The sequence below is a fragment of the Fukomys damarensis genome, unplaced genomic scaffold (genome assembly GCF_012274545.1).
Source record: "Fukomys damarensis isolate Sample0158 unplaced genomic scaffold, DMR_v1.0_HiC HiC_scaffold_22, whole genome shotgun sequence".
NCBI classification, from domain to species: Eukaryota; Metazoa; Chordata; class Mammalia; order Rodentia; family Bathyergidae; genus Fukomys; species Fukomys damarensis.
In genome coordinates, this window is record NW_022900934.1 from 27,499,890 (window position 1) to 27,516,760 (window position 16,871).

Below are 16,871 nucleotides of genomic sequence, written 5' to 3' on the forward strand. Positions count from 1 at the left end.
GTCCTCAAGGCATGGTTCTTCTTGTCCCTGGTAAAGGTACAGTAAAACCTTGGTGTGCAAGAATAATTAGTTCCACCCATAATCCAAAGCACTTGGATATCAAAGCAGAGCACACACACAAACACACACACACACAGAAGAACCTGTTGTGATCATGTGATGTTCAGCATCATGTACTACTTGTAGTGCAAGACATTGCTCATTTATCAAGTTAAAGTTTCTTAGAAATGTTTGCTCATTTTGCCTGATGCTTGCATACTAAGTTACTCGCAATCCAAGGTTTGACTGTACTTGGTTTCTTTTTAATATGCTAGTCTCTTCAGCAACTATACCTCTTTTGGCAAAATTTTTACACATGATTTCTTTTGGGCCCAAATTTAAATTTAAAAAATTTTCTGTGCTGCTTTTTGCTCCTAATTTGCACTATAAATTTGGCTAAAAGCAGCTAACAATACCCATGTCACAGCCTGAATATTTGGCTACTTGAAATTTCTTCTACCAGACTAATTAGTCTACCATTCTTAATCTCAGTATCTTGCAAAGTCTTGGGATGCAAACAAAATGTAGACAATGTCCCCCCCCCCCAGAGTGTAATTTTAGTCCAACTGCCATTAGAGTCCTTCTTCCCAACTGTAATATCCTGAGCCTGGCTTTTACTGTCTGCATTTCTATCAGCACTCTGGTCACCAATCAGATTCTGCTCACAGGATTCTAAGGTTTTCCTAGCTACATCTTGAAATCTTTCCAAAGTCCTTTCACAAATCAATTCCAAAGACTTGTAAACCACACTGTCAAGCATAGTCACAGCAACGATCCCACTTCTCTGGTACCATTTTCTGTCTGAGTCAGCTTTTCTGTTGCTAGGACACAATACTCAAGCTCATCACGTAAAGGAGGAAAGGTTTAATTTGGCTCATGGCTTCAGAGGACTCAGTCTATAATCAGCTGGCACCAAGACAGAAACACTATGGCAGAGGGCATGGTGGAACAAAGCTGCTTAATTCAAGGTGGAGCAAGGCTGCTTAGTTCTTGACAACCAGAAGCAGAGCAGGGGAATGGTGCTAGAGAGGAAGGGGCAGGGATCATATACAGCACTCAAGGTCATGGCTCATCAGACACCCTCAGAGCAAGTTTCATGAATCTCCTAGGCTGGTCCCAAGCCTATCAAATTGACATGATTAAGTTTAACCACCACAAGGCTCATCTGGGAATCTGCCTGCCATTGTGAAGGATTTGACGCACAAGGAAGCCAGTATGACTAGAGAGGAATGAGCAAGGGGCCCAGGGCAGGTAGAGAGTAGAGAGTAGAGAATCATAGGTGAGAGACTCATATATGCCATAGTCCACAACAGGAGACCAAGGCCTCAACAGTGACCTGTGCCATTTTGGATTCTGAGAAAGGGGAGTCATGTCGGTTCCTCCAGGGACTCATCTGTTACCTGTGCTCAAGATCAGTCCTGGATGGAGCTAGTAGGCTATTTAAATGAAAGGAAAATGTCTCAAAGAACAGTCCTCGGTGATACCGTGGGCCACCATTCATGGATTTGTTCCATGCACCTGGCCTGGTAGGCACAATGTCAAAACCTCCCATGTACTCCTGAAGACCCCATAGAAAGATGTGAAACCTGAAAAAAATGTGACTAAAAAATGTGAAAATCTTCCAAAGTTGGGGTAATAAAATTTAATGGAGTATCTACCAAATAGCAGTATATCAAGCAATGGTCAGCAACTTCTCTCTCTCTCCCTCTCCTTACCCCTCCCCCAACCCAACCCCCGCCCCCTGCCTGCTCCCTCTCCCTTCCTCTCTCTGTATTGGAGCTTAAAATCAGGGCCTTCATACTGAGCTACATCCCTGGTCCTGTTGTATGTTTTATTTTGCTAATTTGCCAGGTTGTACAGACTGGGTTCAACCTTGCGATCCTTTGCCTCAGCCTCCCAGAGTGCTAAGATTATTATATGCCCAGCTAACTCCACTCTCTTAATAATTATATGTGCAGTAGGCTTAATGTGGTTACATTTATTTTCCATTTTAAAATTAGCATATTTCCATATTTTCCACCATATCACATGCAGCATACAACATAAAAAGGCACAAAAGGGAGTGTCACAAAAAGGAAGTCTCTCCCACACCCAAGCCCCAGCCACCCACTCCTGCAGAGGCCACTTCCCTGCACTCACATGACATATGAGTTAACATGTATAGGTGAGCCTCCTACCTCTCTTTTCACAGTGCTGGCTGCTTAGCCTAATTTGCTCACCCAGGGGTGTGTCTTGGAGATGTTTTCTTCTCTCTGCCCACCTTTTTGTGAGGTGCTGGGGAGGGAACCCAGTCCTCACACATTCTCTGCCAGTGCTCTAGCCCTGGGCCACACCCTGCCTTGGATCTGGTTGCTAGTGGTGCCTGAGGAGGTGCCTATTTTGCATGGCAGCAGAACAATCTGTTATTTTGATAAACCATCATTTATTAATGACCCCTTCCAAAAACTCTGCCTCTTCCTTTCCTAGCATCCAAGAAGGTGTGGCCTCTCTTTAGTCCAGGAGGGCCACAGGAGGTTTAACTTGTTTCCCTCCTTCCTTTCAGGTGATGTCCCCAGTGCCCAGTTCTGCAGGTTGAATCTGGCTTGTCCAGCAGCTGCCTGACAGGATGGGACTATACCACTCAGGCACATAGGAGAGCTAAAGTTCCACCCCTGGGGAAAACCTTGTCCAAAGAAAGCAGAAAGCAGTGAGGAAGGAAGAGGAGTTTATTTGGCACCTGAGGGTGGAGTGGAGGGAAGAGCTTTGTTGTTGTCTATACCTCCTGTTGCATGAGAGTGTTTCTCTAGCATTTCTCCAGGAGAGACGGCCAGCTCACAGAATATATGCAAAACAATGCCAAGTTGTTCTCCAAAGTGATTACACAAGGCCTTCCCATCACATAATCGATCACATTTGGATTTGTCCAGCTTTTTAAGGTTTGCCAATCTCATGGACATGAATGAAGTATTAATTTGCATTTCCCTAAATACTCATAGGTTTATCATCTTTTCAAATGTTTATTGGTTGTTCTGGTTCTTGATTCTCTATGTCTGAGCAAACATTTAGCCTTCTTTTCTCTTTGATTGTCCTTGTCCTATTGATTTGCAGAAGTTCTTTATATATTTTGGGTGCTAATCTTTGTCAGTGAAACTGTTAACATTTCCCAGCTTATGGCTTGTTTTTCCACTTTTTAAAATGGTGAACTTTGATAGACAGAGTCAATCCTAGTGTAGATTATTTTATCAGTATTGGACTTTATGGCTTGTACTTTTTGTTTCTTGTTTAAAAAATTCCCTGCAGCCCAAAGCCCTCCCAATCTTTCTATCACGCATATGTCTACACGATATGATTGAAAATACAGGGAATGATCAAATCCCATCATTCTTGCCACTTTCTGAAGCATCTCTGGAAGTCTTTTGTCATGAATGTCGTGTTGTACTGTCATAGCTGCCTCATGTCCTGAGTCAACTCTAAACATTTATTTACCTTTCACAGCCATTTTGACTTTGGGGAAGAGCCAGGATTTGATAGTGCCAGATCAGGTGAGTAGGGTGGAATGAAGAAACACCCTAATACTTTTACAAGTCTGCCTTTCTATTGGAAGACACCAAGCAGCCGCATTCACCATACATATATGTGTGTGTGTGTGTGTGTGTGTGTGTGTGTGTGTGTGTATTTTTGGTATGGGGATTGAACTCAGGACCTTGCGATTGCAAAGCAGCTGCAGTGCCGCTGAGCTAAATCCTGGGCTTTACCGTATTTTTCATCACACTTCATAAAGACACTCATGAAAGATGACTTCTATATCTGCTTCGGCAAATGGCAAGAACCGTGGGATAAATGAGTCCAGAGCAAGGGAGCGTATTTCAGAAGAAATTAATGGCAATATGTCTTTTCAGTAATACATTTTTGAAATTTAAAAAATATTCAACCTAAAATGTGTAGGGGGAAATGGGAAGGGTAGGGGAAAGGCAATAAGGGAAAAGGAAAAAAATGAGAAAATGAAAAAATGGAAATAAAAGTATTTGTAAATAGGGAAGGGAGGAGGGGGTGAAGGGAGGGCAGAGATACGGGGAAAAAATGAGAACCAAGACCTGTCATGTAAAGGTGCAAGATCCCCATGATGAATGTAACTGTACTCTATATCTAAATTTTACTCACGGTACAAAAGCAAGCAATGCATTAGTACAGAAGAACACATAGCTTATAGCTTAGCCTTTAAAACCAGCATAGCCAGATTCTTATTTTCACTACAAAAAATGTAATCAAAAGTATACATTAGGAGTTGAACTGCTTTTCCTCTTTGTTGAGATTCACCTTGTTTCCAGGTTGGCAATGGTCTATCAAACACTGTGTTAAGTCAGAGCTCACAGGTGAGCAGTAGGACGTCCACTGCCCTAACTCTTGCTGAGCTGGACAGGGAGCATCATGTTGGCAGGAGAGGTTTGGACTTGAAATTGCAGAGTCTCTCCCCACTCCAACAGAAATCCAACAGAGTGTCTTATACAGAAAAGATTTAAGCAGGCATGCAGAAATACTCTCAACATGCTTTGACAGCAGGATAGTGTTAGTTTACCACAACAGTCTATTTGCAGCAGATGCATCCACACCAATGTAGAAAGCATTTTTGCCTTCACAGCACTGACAACTACAGAGCACACAGCATATGATGCTTTGATCTTTAAGTGGGTAATCATGGAAGTTCCAAGATCGTATCCACGAGGTTAGCCTTGAGTACTCATCTATAAAAATATTTTCCTGAAAATATCCAGGGATTCAGTGTCATTGTGCCTGCCTTGAAAGTGCAAGTTCTGGAGTTCCATCCCCAGTACCAAACAAACAGACAGGGGGCAGGGGAGACTTCTAGAAACAGGGAGACTACATCAGGACCAGCAGAAGATGGTGTTACAAGGACTGCAGATGAGAGACAGGAGTGGATTTTCAATAGGGCTTTCAGGTAAAGGGCATCTCTCTGGGTCACTCCCTCCACCCAGGACAGGGGTCAAAGGAGATTCTGAGATCTCAGGCTAGGCAGCTGGCTCAGGTGAGTGACTCCCTGGGTTAATATTCCCTAACAAAAGCCCATTAAGTCTTAAGGTCTGAAACTCTGACCTATGTAAAAAAGAGCTATGAATACACAAAAGGACTCATGCAAAGCCTGCAGAGACAGAGGGTTGGTGACAGTGGGCTCCTGCATGCTGCTGACAGCCACATCAGCATGCACACTGGGGAGGTGAGGGGTGGCTGGTGTGGGGTTGCTCCAGAGGAGCCTGACTCAGAAACACCCAAGCAAGGTGTCCACAGGAATGGAGCACTAGGGTTGCTGAATACAGGAAGGTGATTATTGAGAAATGGGACTAGGAGGACCGGGTCATGGTTTTGACCCATCAATACTTAACAGAAAGGAAGGGCTGCATGAAGCCAGTCTTTCCAATATGCGCTCTTCTGTTGTCACAGCTGAAGTCTCTCTGAGCCACTTAGCTGGTGACCTCCAGAACAATCCCGTTCGTTACCTAGTGCTGCAGATTGTTCTGGGAAGCTGGCATTGTAGATGATTTGCACAACGATGTCCCTACTAAGTGGAATAGATTAGAAGATGCAGAAACAACTCCAGACATACTCGGCTACCTCATCTTTGACAATGAAGCCAACCATCCTCAGTGGAGAAAGATAGCGTCTTTAATAAATGGTGTTGGAAAAGCTGAATTTCAACCCGGCAAAGATTAAAACTAGACCCTTTCACCATGCACTAAACCAAAATCGAAGTGGATTAAAGACCTAAATATTAAAACAGAAACACTAAACTGGCTGGAAGATAAATTAGGTAGAGCTCTCGAACATATTGGCATAAGGAAAGCCCTTATGAACAGAAACATTTCTTCTTTAAAAGCCAGAAAACCTGTAACTGTGAGCAGCATGTCAGAGATGTCACCAGCCAGATCATCTTTATGGTGCTGTAACTGTTGTGAAGGTCACCACGCTGAGTCCCGGGATCCACTCCAGCAGTTGCTCCTCAATGTACTTTTCCATTTGAGAAATATATTCTCCTCTGTGTCTTCAAACTCTGGGTAGTACTTGCCCATGAAATAACTCTGTAGTAACTGGAACTCATCACCCGTGATAATGTCCTCTAAATAATCAACCACAGCATCAAATTCTGCATCAGAGGCAGAGGAGAAGGTCAGCAGTGCCAAGTTCTTCTCCAGGGTGTCCAGTGCTGTGGGAGCCACATCTTAATACGCTGCCCTGGTCTCTTAATATGCCCAGGGCAGGGGCTCAGCCTGGGCCCTGCTTCTGGGAGCCTGCACCCCATCGAGGGCATGGCGGCCAGTGGGCGCGGGGAGGCCTCACTCCCCCCAGCTGGCTTGGCGCCTCTGTGCTAGGCCGGCTGGGGCTCCCCTTGCCCAGCCAGGCCGCTCTGCGCACTGCCACACAGAATATTTTTAAAAAGGGATCACGTAGACCTTTCTGTTTTATAGCTGCTTTCCTACCTGACAAAAAACTATGGGCATTTTCCCATGTCTGAATATTCCACAGCATCACTGGTAAAGGCTGCATAATTTTCTACTGTATGGAGTACACCATCTTTTCTTTTTTACCGATGAGCATTCCTTTAGGTTGTTTCCAACTTTTTCCTGTGGTCAACAATGTTGCCAAAAGTTTCCTCTCACTGTTGTGGTCCACATTCATGTTTTTTCCATTCATTGGTGAAATTGCCCACCAAATTCAAGGTCTGTCATACATTTCACCAAATTTACCAGAGTTCCACTTTTGGTTCCTTTCTGAGAAGTAATTTGCCATTGTGTTCAATTTTCCTTTCTGAAAGTCCAAAGTCAGAAAACCGGGGTCCTGAAGTCGGTGTTTTGATCAGCACAGTTAACAGACTTGTTCTTCACGCGTAGCCGGTTTTCCTGAAAGATAAAGATTTTCCCCACCATTTTGCCCCTGGCCCTTCCCACCTTCAGGTAAGCCCCTTTACCAGATAAGATTGAGAGAAAACAGCCACAGAGTACCCAGTCTGGCCTGCGTGGGTGATAATTCTCTGCTAATTAATTGTATTCCGAGTGGTGTAAGCTGTGCTCGTGGAAATGGCCCCTCACAGCTGCGGCCCCTGGGCCGGCACACAGCATTCCCGTGGACTACTCGTCCACTGAGCCAAGGAATTTGAAAAGTTCCCCAGAGAATTCATCTTGAGAATTAAAAAACCCTCCACCAGGACCCCTTCTTGCCGGGTGTACCAAGCTTCTAATACTTAAGCATTTATTTTAGCAAATATCAACAGATTCCCTCTTTTTACAGCAATTGGTAGTGATTTTCATGTATGGCAGTAATACAAAGTTTCCCATTAGCAGGAACTGGCTTTCCATTTTTAAATGAAGCAGCTTGAAGAAAGACAGAAAGCAAATTGTGAGAAAGATGGGCTGCAGGTGAGGGAAGGTAGACTAATGATGTCCACACTTTGAGGAACCCAGCTTCAGATGGAAACAACCGCTTGGAAGAAACCCTGAGATGTGGTGGTGTTGGGCTAGGGGAAAGCAGAGCCTTAGATTTCCAGGCCATGGGGAGGAGACTGAGGGAGAGGATGCCTGGCCTGGAGTTCTCCTTGGTGCCAGAATCGTATGTAGGGCTCACAGGTCGTGTCTCCATCTTTCTGTCCCCTGATGCTCGTAGCAACTTGGTGAAGTTTCAGGCCGGGAGAGATCACAGCATCTGTTTCCAGAGAAGCTGAGGACATAGAGAAGAGGAATCTGCCCAGGAACATGGGGTGGGAGTGGAGGAGAGGAGCTTGCTCCATGGTGAGTGCGGGCAGCGTGATGGGAGGAACTGGTGGAGATGGACAGGAGGAGCCAGGCCTCTGGGGCCAGGGTGCTCCTAGTCCTAGCATGCCGGCAACATCAACATTTATCGAGCACTTACTGTGTGCGAGCTCTGGGCTCAGCAACTGCTGCCATCTTGCTGAATAGTTTGCTAACCTGATGGGAAGGGATGTGTTGTGATCCCCTAGAAAAGGCCAAGGGCAGGAGTTATTGATCTATGCTGTCTGTTCTTGCATAACTTGAATTCCAGTACGGCAGAGGGGAGCCAGAAAATAACCACAGAAAGATGTAAATGAACGAGCTAATTTCACTTAACGATAAACACCACAGAGATAAAAACCAATGAGGCAGTGTGATGTGGCCTCTGGAGGTAGCAAAGGGGCTGTTCCAGATGAGGCCCCATCAGGGAGGAGGTGGTGTTAGCAGCAGGGACAGGAATGTGCTAGACTGGAACCTGGGCCGTGGCATGTGGGAGTCCTGCTCCTGACCCCAGACCCATCCTGACTCTGAATTGTGTGGATCAGAGTCTCCTCCATCCCTGATAAGTCTTGGAGTCATCCTGGGGCATGAAACCTAGGAGCCAGAGGACGGACAGCTCCAGGACCTGCAGTGGGTATACATTGTGCAACACTGGGATCACTAGGTGCCTCCCTGTCCAAAGGGAAACTGAGTCCCAAAGATAAAATGGGCCCTGCCAAAGGCTACAGGTCACAGTTGTATGAGCTGTGCTGGGCTCGAGGGTGCCTTCCTGGGGGCTGCAGGGATGCCTTATACCCCTTGGGAGCTGTCCCAGCAGGAAGAAAGGGTGCAGGGGGTCTCATTTGCACAAAGCAATGCTTGGGCTGGTGGCACCTGAGTGCAGGATGGTTGCTCTTTCTCCCACGTTTCTTGTATCCCTGCTTTTTTCCTGCCAGCTCCCTTCCTCCCTCTCTCATTGGGCTCCTCCCCATTAGAGGGCTTCTTCCTTCCTCAGTTGGAACAAGGGGACCTCTGCAGGCCCATCCCAATCCTTATGGGTCAGGGAAGAGATACAGAAGAGAGCTGGTGGGACTCCCAGGGGTCCTGTGGGGCTGACAGGCTGACAGTCGGGCAAGGCTGGGGACAAGGGTGGCCCAGAAGTGTCTTATCTCCTCTGGGCCAGTGTCAGCTCCTGTCCCCAGCCGGTGGAGCTGCCAAGAGACTGGGGACCACAGAAAATTTGCATTTATATTGGAGACTTCTGTTTCCAGGGGCTTGGTCGGGGGAGGGGCGGCTTGCATCCACCGAGTGGCGACGAGGGAGATGCCGGGCTGCAGCCTCGTCCTGCCAGGGGCACAGAAAGTGGCCACTGGCTGGATGGATGAGCTGGCTGAGGGGACGGTGGCACAGAAGGCTCTCTGGGCACATGGCCGACCCTGACAGCCTGCCTGTCCACCTTCTCAGCCACATGCCAGCATCAGCTGAGAGCCGGCTCAGCCCCATGGGCCGGAAAGGAAGGTCAGAAGCCTATGCCAGCAAGAGGCCAGGCAGCTGTGACCGTGCGATGGGTGTCATCCAGCCTCACCCACTTCTCAGCCCTAAGACTGTCTCAGCCGTGAACGTGGAGGCTCAGAGGGGCCTAGCAATCAGCCCCAGGCACCCCAGCGAACAATGCAGGACCCCACAAAGCTGCCTCCCAGGATTCCAGGTTACATCTATGCTACGGGAGACACACTTTGTCATTTGGGAACACTCCCTTGATTTCTGGAGAGTCAAAGGTCATCTGGGCCTTGGGGACACCTCGGCTGGTATTGCAACAGTTCAGGGAGTTGTGTTGCATTTCACGGTGAAGTTCCTGGTCAGATGAGATTTCCTTCCTTTGTCCCTGGAGGCGGCAACTTCTCCCATCTGTGAGGCTCCATATGGGAAGGGAGAGGAAGGAAGGGGAGAAGAAAAGAAGAAGGGAGGCAGGGGAGAACAAGGAGGTCAGCGTGGAAGAGAAAAATAGAAGAAAGGAAAGAGGGAAGGAACTTGGAAGGAGGGTGGGAGAAAGGCAGGAGGGGAGGAAGGGAAAGGGAGTAGAGGAGAACCAAAGAGCAGTCAAGGCAAGGGCCACTGGGCGGGACTGTCCTGGCCCTAGGTGCCGGTGGACACAGTGCTGGGCCTCTCTGACTGATCTTGGCTGTGTGGAGTGGTGCCCCTTCCTATCCTCGGCTTCCCCATGTGACAGCTGAAGCTCCTCCCACCTCCAGCTCCAGGTGGCTGCCAGTGACCCCTTGGTCAGGGCTCCAGGGAGCAGTCGGTGTTCAGGGCCTGTCCTGTGGCCCTGGCTTTATGTTTGTTCTATGATGTTCTGCCTGGCTCTCCAGGTTCTCGCCACTCTCTCCCTGCACCCCTCCAGACGGAGGTCTTGGCCCCACTCCTCAGCCTGTGGCTGTGGGCTCACAGCTGACATACCTCCTGGTCCTGGCTCTCCAGCCAGCAAAACAAGCCCTCTCTGTCTGTCACCAAACAGTCAGGACAGCCTGTTCCACCTGGCAGGCTGGACTACTGCCCGGCTTAGTCTCAGGGAGTGAGGCCCAGCTCTGACCACCCACAGCCTTGGTTCCAGTCTTGGCTGTGCTTCTTCCTGGCTGTGTGGTCTTGGGCAAGACCTATTGCTTCTCTGACCCTCTGGCTCCTCATCCGTAAATGGGCATCATCATAGGTTCTGCCTCTTGGATTGCTGCATGGATTATATCAGATCATACATGGAAAGTGCTTGGCTTCATTCCTGGCAGAATATTAAGACATATTATCTGTTATTATTGAAGTTCTCTCTTGGTTCCTGTCCTGGCTTAGTGGGGATGGTGGGATCCAGAGACTTCTCCCCTTGCTTCTTCCATTAACCCCTTTATGCCTAGGGTTTCTGGATGTGACTATTTCTACACACATAGGGGATTGAACCATGCTGCTGTTATACCCAAGGACTTCCACTAACATTAGTGAGTGTTTATGATGGGCTCAGCATGGTTCAAGCCATGTTAAGATAAAACTCTAGCCAGCCATGGGCAGTGCCCTCAGATAGGCAGAGCCGGACAATCAGGGCCAGGAGCCTCACTGTCAGCGTGCAGTAAGGGAGGACCCAGGAGCATCTTGGGCCCTATATGCCTAAGGTGGGCCTCCGAGCTCCATGATCGTATGTGCCAGGTGGAGCATTTTGGCTTAGAGCTGGTTGTGAGTGGCAGCAAGCCCACAAAAAGTGTGACTAAAGGAAACAAACACTGATCTGCTTTCTTATAAACAGTTGGAGGCAGACAGTCCCAGGCAGGTGTGATGGTTCTTCCATCCTCAGAGATCTGGTTCCTTCTGTTTTATTGTTCTACCTGCAACAATTAATGGTTCCAAATGGCTGCTCAATCTCCAGTCACCATGTCCAAATTCCAGCCAGAGGGGAGGAGGAATAGGCAAAGTATGTACCCCTGTTTTTAAAGACCTCCAGCCCCAGAAGTTGCAGGTGCTGCTCTACCTACCTCCTCTTGGCAGGGATGTGGACCAGGGCCACGTCTAATTGTAAAAGAGGCTGGGAAGGGTGGGTCGCCTCTGGGTGCCCACGAGCCAGTGGGAAAGGAAGGGAGTGCACTTGGGGACCGGCAGTAATGGCAGCTACACCTGGCGTCTGGTTGCTGGAGTGAGCAGTTTGAGTTTTTGTTTTGTTGTTGCTTTGGTGCTGGGGCTGGATCCTAGGATCTTAGAGATGCTAAGCATGCACTGTACCTCTGAGCTCCACCTTGCAGCCCAAGTGCACATTTTGTCATCAGATCACTTTATTTCCCTGCCTAAACTTCTTCTGTATTGCCCTCTGCTCCTGTGTTAAAGGATAAATCCTGGGATTTCATCCTCAGCGCTGCTGATCTCAAGCTGGCTCATCGTTCCAGGCTCGTCCCCACCTTGTACCCTGGTCCTAGTCCACCGCCAACAACACTCGAGCCACACTGACCTCCAACTTCATCTTGTGTCTCCTTTTGTTCTCTGCTTATTTCGACGAGACTCGAACAGCCACAGAGGCACTTAATAAAGTACCTCTTCTGTGTCAGGTCCTGTGCAAACATTTCCTCATTTTAATCCCTACAATACCCTGCAGGACTCTTTTGCTTTCTCTTCTTTCTTTCTTCAGTGCTGGGGATCAAACGCAGGGTCTCTGAATGCTAAGCCTGTGCTCTATCACCGGGCTACCTCCTAGGCTTCCCCTTCCTTTTTGTGGGGCAGAGATAAGATCTATTGATGAACTTGTTATGGGGGGCAGCACAGTGGAAGCCTTCAGGAGTGCAAAGGCCACCATCTCTCCAGGGGACCTCAGTGTGGGGTGTATTTCACCCTGCAGCTATCAAGAATGAGGCACTTCTTTGCCACCATGTGTTCACATTTGTCTGCATTGAACTTGGTGAATCCCCACTTTGTGGAGATGCAGACCTTCTGGCAGCTAGGGAATTTGAACTTGGTTTTGCACAGGGCCTCGATCACACGTTCCTGTTCTGCAGTGGATGGACATGATGACCTGTCCAATGTGAACCCTCACCACTGTGCCCTGGGGCTTCCCAAAGGTGCCCCGCAGCATACCTGTCTGGAGTCTGGACTGGGGACGGCAGGAGGTCAAATACGCAAGCATCCACCAGAAAGCAGTGTCTCCAAGGTTCCTTAGGGCAGTGCAGACAAGCAGCAGGCTGTGTGTACTAATGAAGAGGTTGCTGTTCACAGGCGTTGCACGCTGAGCACTCATCAGCAGAGGAATCCAGTCGGTTTAATTGACTGCAGTCACTTTATTTTTTTTTTTTAATTTTGAGATAGGGTCTTTCTCAGTTGCTCAGGTTGACCTTGAACTTAGGATCCTCCTGCCTCAGCCTCCAGAGTAGTTGGGACTACTGGTGTACACCCAATGAGAACTCTTTTTGCAGACAAAGAAGCAGAGCACTGGCTGGGTAGGGCCGTTCCGTGGAGGTCCTACTATACTGTCATGCTTATGCCACAGACGGGCCATGTTACACTCTGCACAGCACTGTTCCTGCCATTGAGTCATGTAGCCCTCACAGCTGTCCTCACAGTGTCCCTTTCTCAAATGAGATGGTAGGAAGAGAGGGACAGGTTTCCCCAAGGTTGCATACCCAGATTTGCCTGCCTCTTCACCTCCTGGCAGTTGTACAGTCCACCTCCCCTGGGAATGAATGCGGATGGGCCACACTTGACCTTCCATGGTCCTGGTCAGGGTGGCAGGGGTCCCCAAGTCCAGCTTTCAGAGAAGAAACTGAGAGCCCCAGGGGGAATGGAACTTGCCCTCCAGATCTGGCATGGGGTTATTGGTGAACAGTGCTGGGAAGGGACTCAGGCTTTGATCCTGGCTCAGAGCTCTTGCCAGCTTTGCTTTTTCATGCAACAAATATTTATTGAACACCTACTATTGCTAGGTCTGAGAGCATAGTAGGAAACATATCAAATATTCATTCCTCTCTCTGTCCTGAAACCGACATTCTAGGGCAGGGTGGGATGGGGAAGATTGATACCAAATAAAGCATCCACAGCTACTGTCTTCTCTATTTCTTTCCTTCAACAAATAATTATTGAGAACTATTTTGCCTTAAGATGGACATGGTCCTGGTTCCCCTGCAGGGAGAGAATCATGGGGGGAAAGGTGACCCAGATGAGCAAAAGAGGTTCAGGCCATGTTAGTGACCGAGAAGAAGACAAGGTGAGTGTGCTCAGGAGCATCCAGGAGGTGGCGGAAGGTTCTCTTGGCTGGGGTGGCCAGGGAAGGTGGCCTGAGCTGAGACCCAAAAGATGGGTGCTCCAGGGCCAAGCAAGGCATTCCAGGTGGAAAACCGCAGGTGCCGAGGCACAGAGGTGGGACTGAGCTTGGAGCATGGGAAACACTGCGAGGAGGCCAAGGTGGCTGAGCAGGGTAAAAGGGGCCAATTCAGAGGGGGAGGTTGGCAAGAGGAAGGGGGGCGGAGAGGCACTGAATAAAGGGGAGGAATGGCTGGCCCCACAGGGCACCCCTCAGGGGGCCTAGTTATCTCTGCATCTGGGGGTTTCCCAGCCAGACCCCCAGGAGTGGGCCTGGCACCTGCTGGCCAGCAGGGGCTTTGCATGCAGAAATAGAGCTCCCTGCCCCCCTTCCCAAGGCCCCCCTTGGGGCGCCTCCACCTGCATAGCCGGGTGGATGGGGGCATTGTATGTTGTCTGTGGCTGGCACACCTGGTGCTCTTCAGTCTGTTGGCTGCTCTGATTTAGGGGCTCGTCCCGCCTGGCTCAGGGGCCTGTTCCCTGAAATCCACCAGCTGGGGCGAGGCTGACTGAGCAGGAGGCTGCAGGCCTTTGGTGTGGCTGGCAAAGAAGCAAAAAAAAAAAAAAAGAAAAAAAAAAAGCAAAGAAGCCCCACCTCCCAGAGCTCATTGGGCCATCTTTGCAGTTTGAGGCCTCTCTTCTCCAACCATCATTCCCTGGGGGCAAAGAGCCTGACCAATTCAGCTGCTCTGTGAAGAAATTTCCTCCCCCCACTGAGCCTCTATTTCCTCATCTGTACAGTGGAAAGGCTGACCTGGGTAAACTTGTGGTGTAGTTACCAGTGCCGGACTGCTTGGGTTTGAAACTTGATCGTGCGGCAGCTGTGTGAACTTAGCTAAGTTACTGATATTTCTAGTGCCTCAGTTTACCCATTTAAGTTTGATACTAGTATTTATTTCAAGGGTTGTTTGAAGACTGAGTGAAAGAAGATGAAAATTTGATGCTTAGAACAGTGCCTGCCCCCGTGTAAGAGCCACGCATCTGAGCAAAGATTACTACTATCAAAGTCTTTAGAGAACACTGCACTGGAAAGACTCAGTGGAAAAACTGAGTCTATTTGTTTGCAAACTTTTTGGTCTTTATTTTTAATAAAGAAGCTCAAGAGAAATTTTGCTTGCAGCCCCAGCTGTTCGGAGGGGATGGGGTGTGCCTGTCCACCTGCTCCCCTGTCTCTGCCTGCAGCCCCCAAGAGGGCTAATGGAGCATAAACTGGAAAACTCCACTCAGTTTGTCTCCTTAGGTTTACAGTCAGGGAAACTGAAACAAAGAGGAGCAAAGGGCAGTCCAGGGTGAGTGGCCCAGCCTAGCCTAGAACCTAGATCTCCTGGTTTTCTCTGGAAAAGACAAGGGGACAGGGGCTGGAAGAAAAAAAATGTAAGACTAGAAACCTCTTAGGAGACTGGGTGCATTGTGGCGTCAAGTTATTAGTATGCAAATGAGATGCAAATGGATGCAAAACAGCATGTTTTATGCTAATTTGCAGAGTCGAGAGCGACGACATTTTTGGTAATAGGGCAGCAGTCTTGGTCCCTGGGCATTGCCGAACACGCGTCCTTTTTTTCTTCTTTTCTTTCATTATTATGATCAGGCCCATAAATCTTGGTTTGGCTGTAACCCTTCCCCTTCTCGCCTGAAAGCCTGGCTCCTGTCACCCTCAAGGGCTTGCTCACCATTCTCCTGGCCTGGCTGTAGCCCAGGATAAGGCCTGGGCAGTGAGTCAGGGAGCCAGGACTTCGGAGCCACCAGTCAGAGGCAGAGGGTGAGCTGGCCAGTCTGGCCTGGACACTGCATCTCAAAAAGGGGGCCTTGGAACCTCCTCAGAGGTCTCCATGGTGGCCCGACTTATGCCCTATTGTCTGTTTAGGGTGGTGCGAGACTCTTGGGGAAGGCAGGCTGGCTCCTTTTTTTTCAGGGCACCCAGTACTTGGGACTCAGGTGGCTGGTGTTGTGTGTGTGTGTGTGTGTGGGTGGTCCTGAGACCACAGCTTGAATTCCAACCCTGGTCCCACTCCTCTCTGAGAAAACAGCAGCACTGCTGAGCTGACCTTCATGGAGCACCTCCCATATCCCATGTCCTCCACTTTGCTCTTGCTGATATCCTTAAGGTGTTGGGAGGAGAGGTTAATGATTTGTCCAGATAGTTCCTCACAAGCAATGGCTTGAAGCTGCTCAGTAGATCTACTGTGAAAACTACCAGGGTTTCTCCCTGTGCCATCAGCCAGCCTGGGACAGCATGAGCCTCCGAGCCCCCTGTTCTCCTGGAGAATAGCAACCGGTAAGAAACACCTCCAGTCTTTTGTCTTCTGAGCTCTCCCTACTCTTCTCTTTTCAGAGAAATGGCTAAACAAACTGAACGACCCTTCCCCATGTGACTTGTCAGACTCGCTGTCCACTCTTTGGGGACTGGTGGATGATTCCCCCTTTCCTGTGACCTTTCCCCTTTTGCAAGAACCTCCTGAGAAGCCAGAGAAGACCCTCCCACTTTCCCTTTGTCTCAAGGTGGGTCAGCTGAGTTTAGAATCGTGTGTCCTCTCGAACTAGCTAGACACTGAGATAAACATTTCCTCTCCAGCTGACTGGATTGTGGTGCAGGACAATCCAAGCTCTAACTCCCCACCTGTAATCTGTTCACTCTTCCCTACACATGCCCAGGGAAACTGACCCTGTCCAGACACTGTGAGTTGGGTCTGGGGGCTCCTCCTCACGCAATGGTGTCAATACTACCATCGTCCCTGCTGTCCTGTGTAGTTGTCTTGAGACTTGCCCCTCTACCTATTTTCCATCTGCTATCTGGGCAGCAAGGGAAGAAACAGCCCTGGGGCCTTGGAGTGCTTTCTAAGCACCCAGGGCCTGGCTTCCTCTTCCTCCAAGCGGCCTCTCAGGCCCCAGGGTTTGCAGGGAAAAGGAACCCGCGCCAGCCAAAGGATTGGCCACTCGGAGCAGTGTGAGCTCCGGAACTATCAGCCACTCTGCATCCAGCAGAGGACAGCGGCCTCCGAGGGGGGCGAGCGCTGCTGGGTGCACACAGCGGACAGAGCGCACGCGGGTTAGAGCGCAAGTCTTGGATCTCTCAGGGCTGGGGAGTTCCTTGTTCCAGCACCCCGCCTCGCCTCGGGATCACAAGCACGACTAGGGAGAGGGGACCCTTCCTCACCCCCACCTCCTCGTCGCCTGCCTTTGATTGTGGAAAGCAGCGAGTCGCAGAGCAAATTAACTTTTTGCACACTTCATTATGCGCCGCCCCGCGTCCCCCGGGGCCGC

General features: G+C 49.3%; 1 protein-coding gene, 1 non-coding gene and 1 pseudogene across 2 annotated transcripts in view; 1 reads left to right on the forward strand and 2 right to left on the reverse strand.

The window, feature by feature from the left end:
* Positions 1 to 5,531: 5,531 nt before the first annotated feature.
* Positions 5,532 to 6,708, reverse strand: LOC104860355 (annotated as a pseudogene).
* Positions 6,709 to 12,452: 5,744 nt separating this feature from the next.
* On the reverse strand, positions 12,453 to 12,587 carry LOC117287283. Its single transcript, XR_004518517.1, has one exon. It is a non-coding gene; the product is annotated as a small nucleolar RNA SNORA70 (small nucleolar RNA).
* A 902-nt stretch (positions 12,588 to 13,489) lies between these two features.
* The window catches only part of Rspo4 (R-spondin 4), a 60,217-nt gene continuing 56,835 nt past the window's right edge, over positions 13,490 to 16,871 (forward strand). The window contains exon 1 of the mRNA XM_033767108.1: positions 13,490 to 13,515. Coding sequence (XP_033622999.1) covers positions 13,490 to 13,515 — 26 coding nt within the window. The remainder of the gene's footprint in view (positions 13,516 to 16,871) is intronic.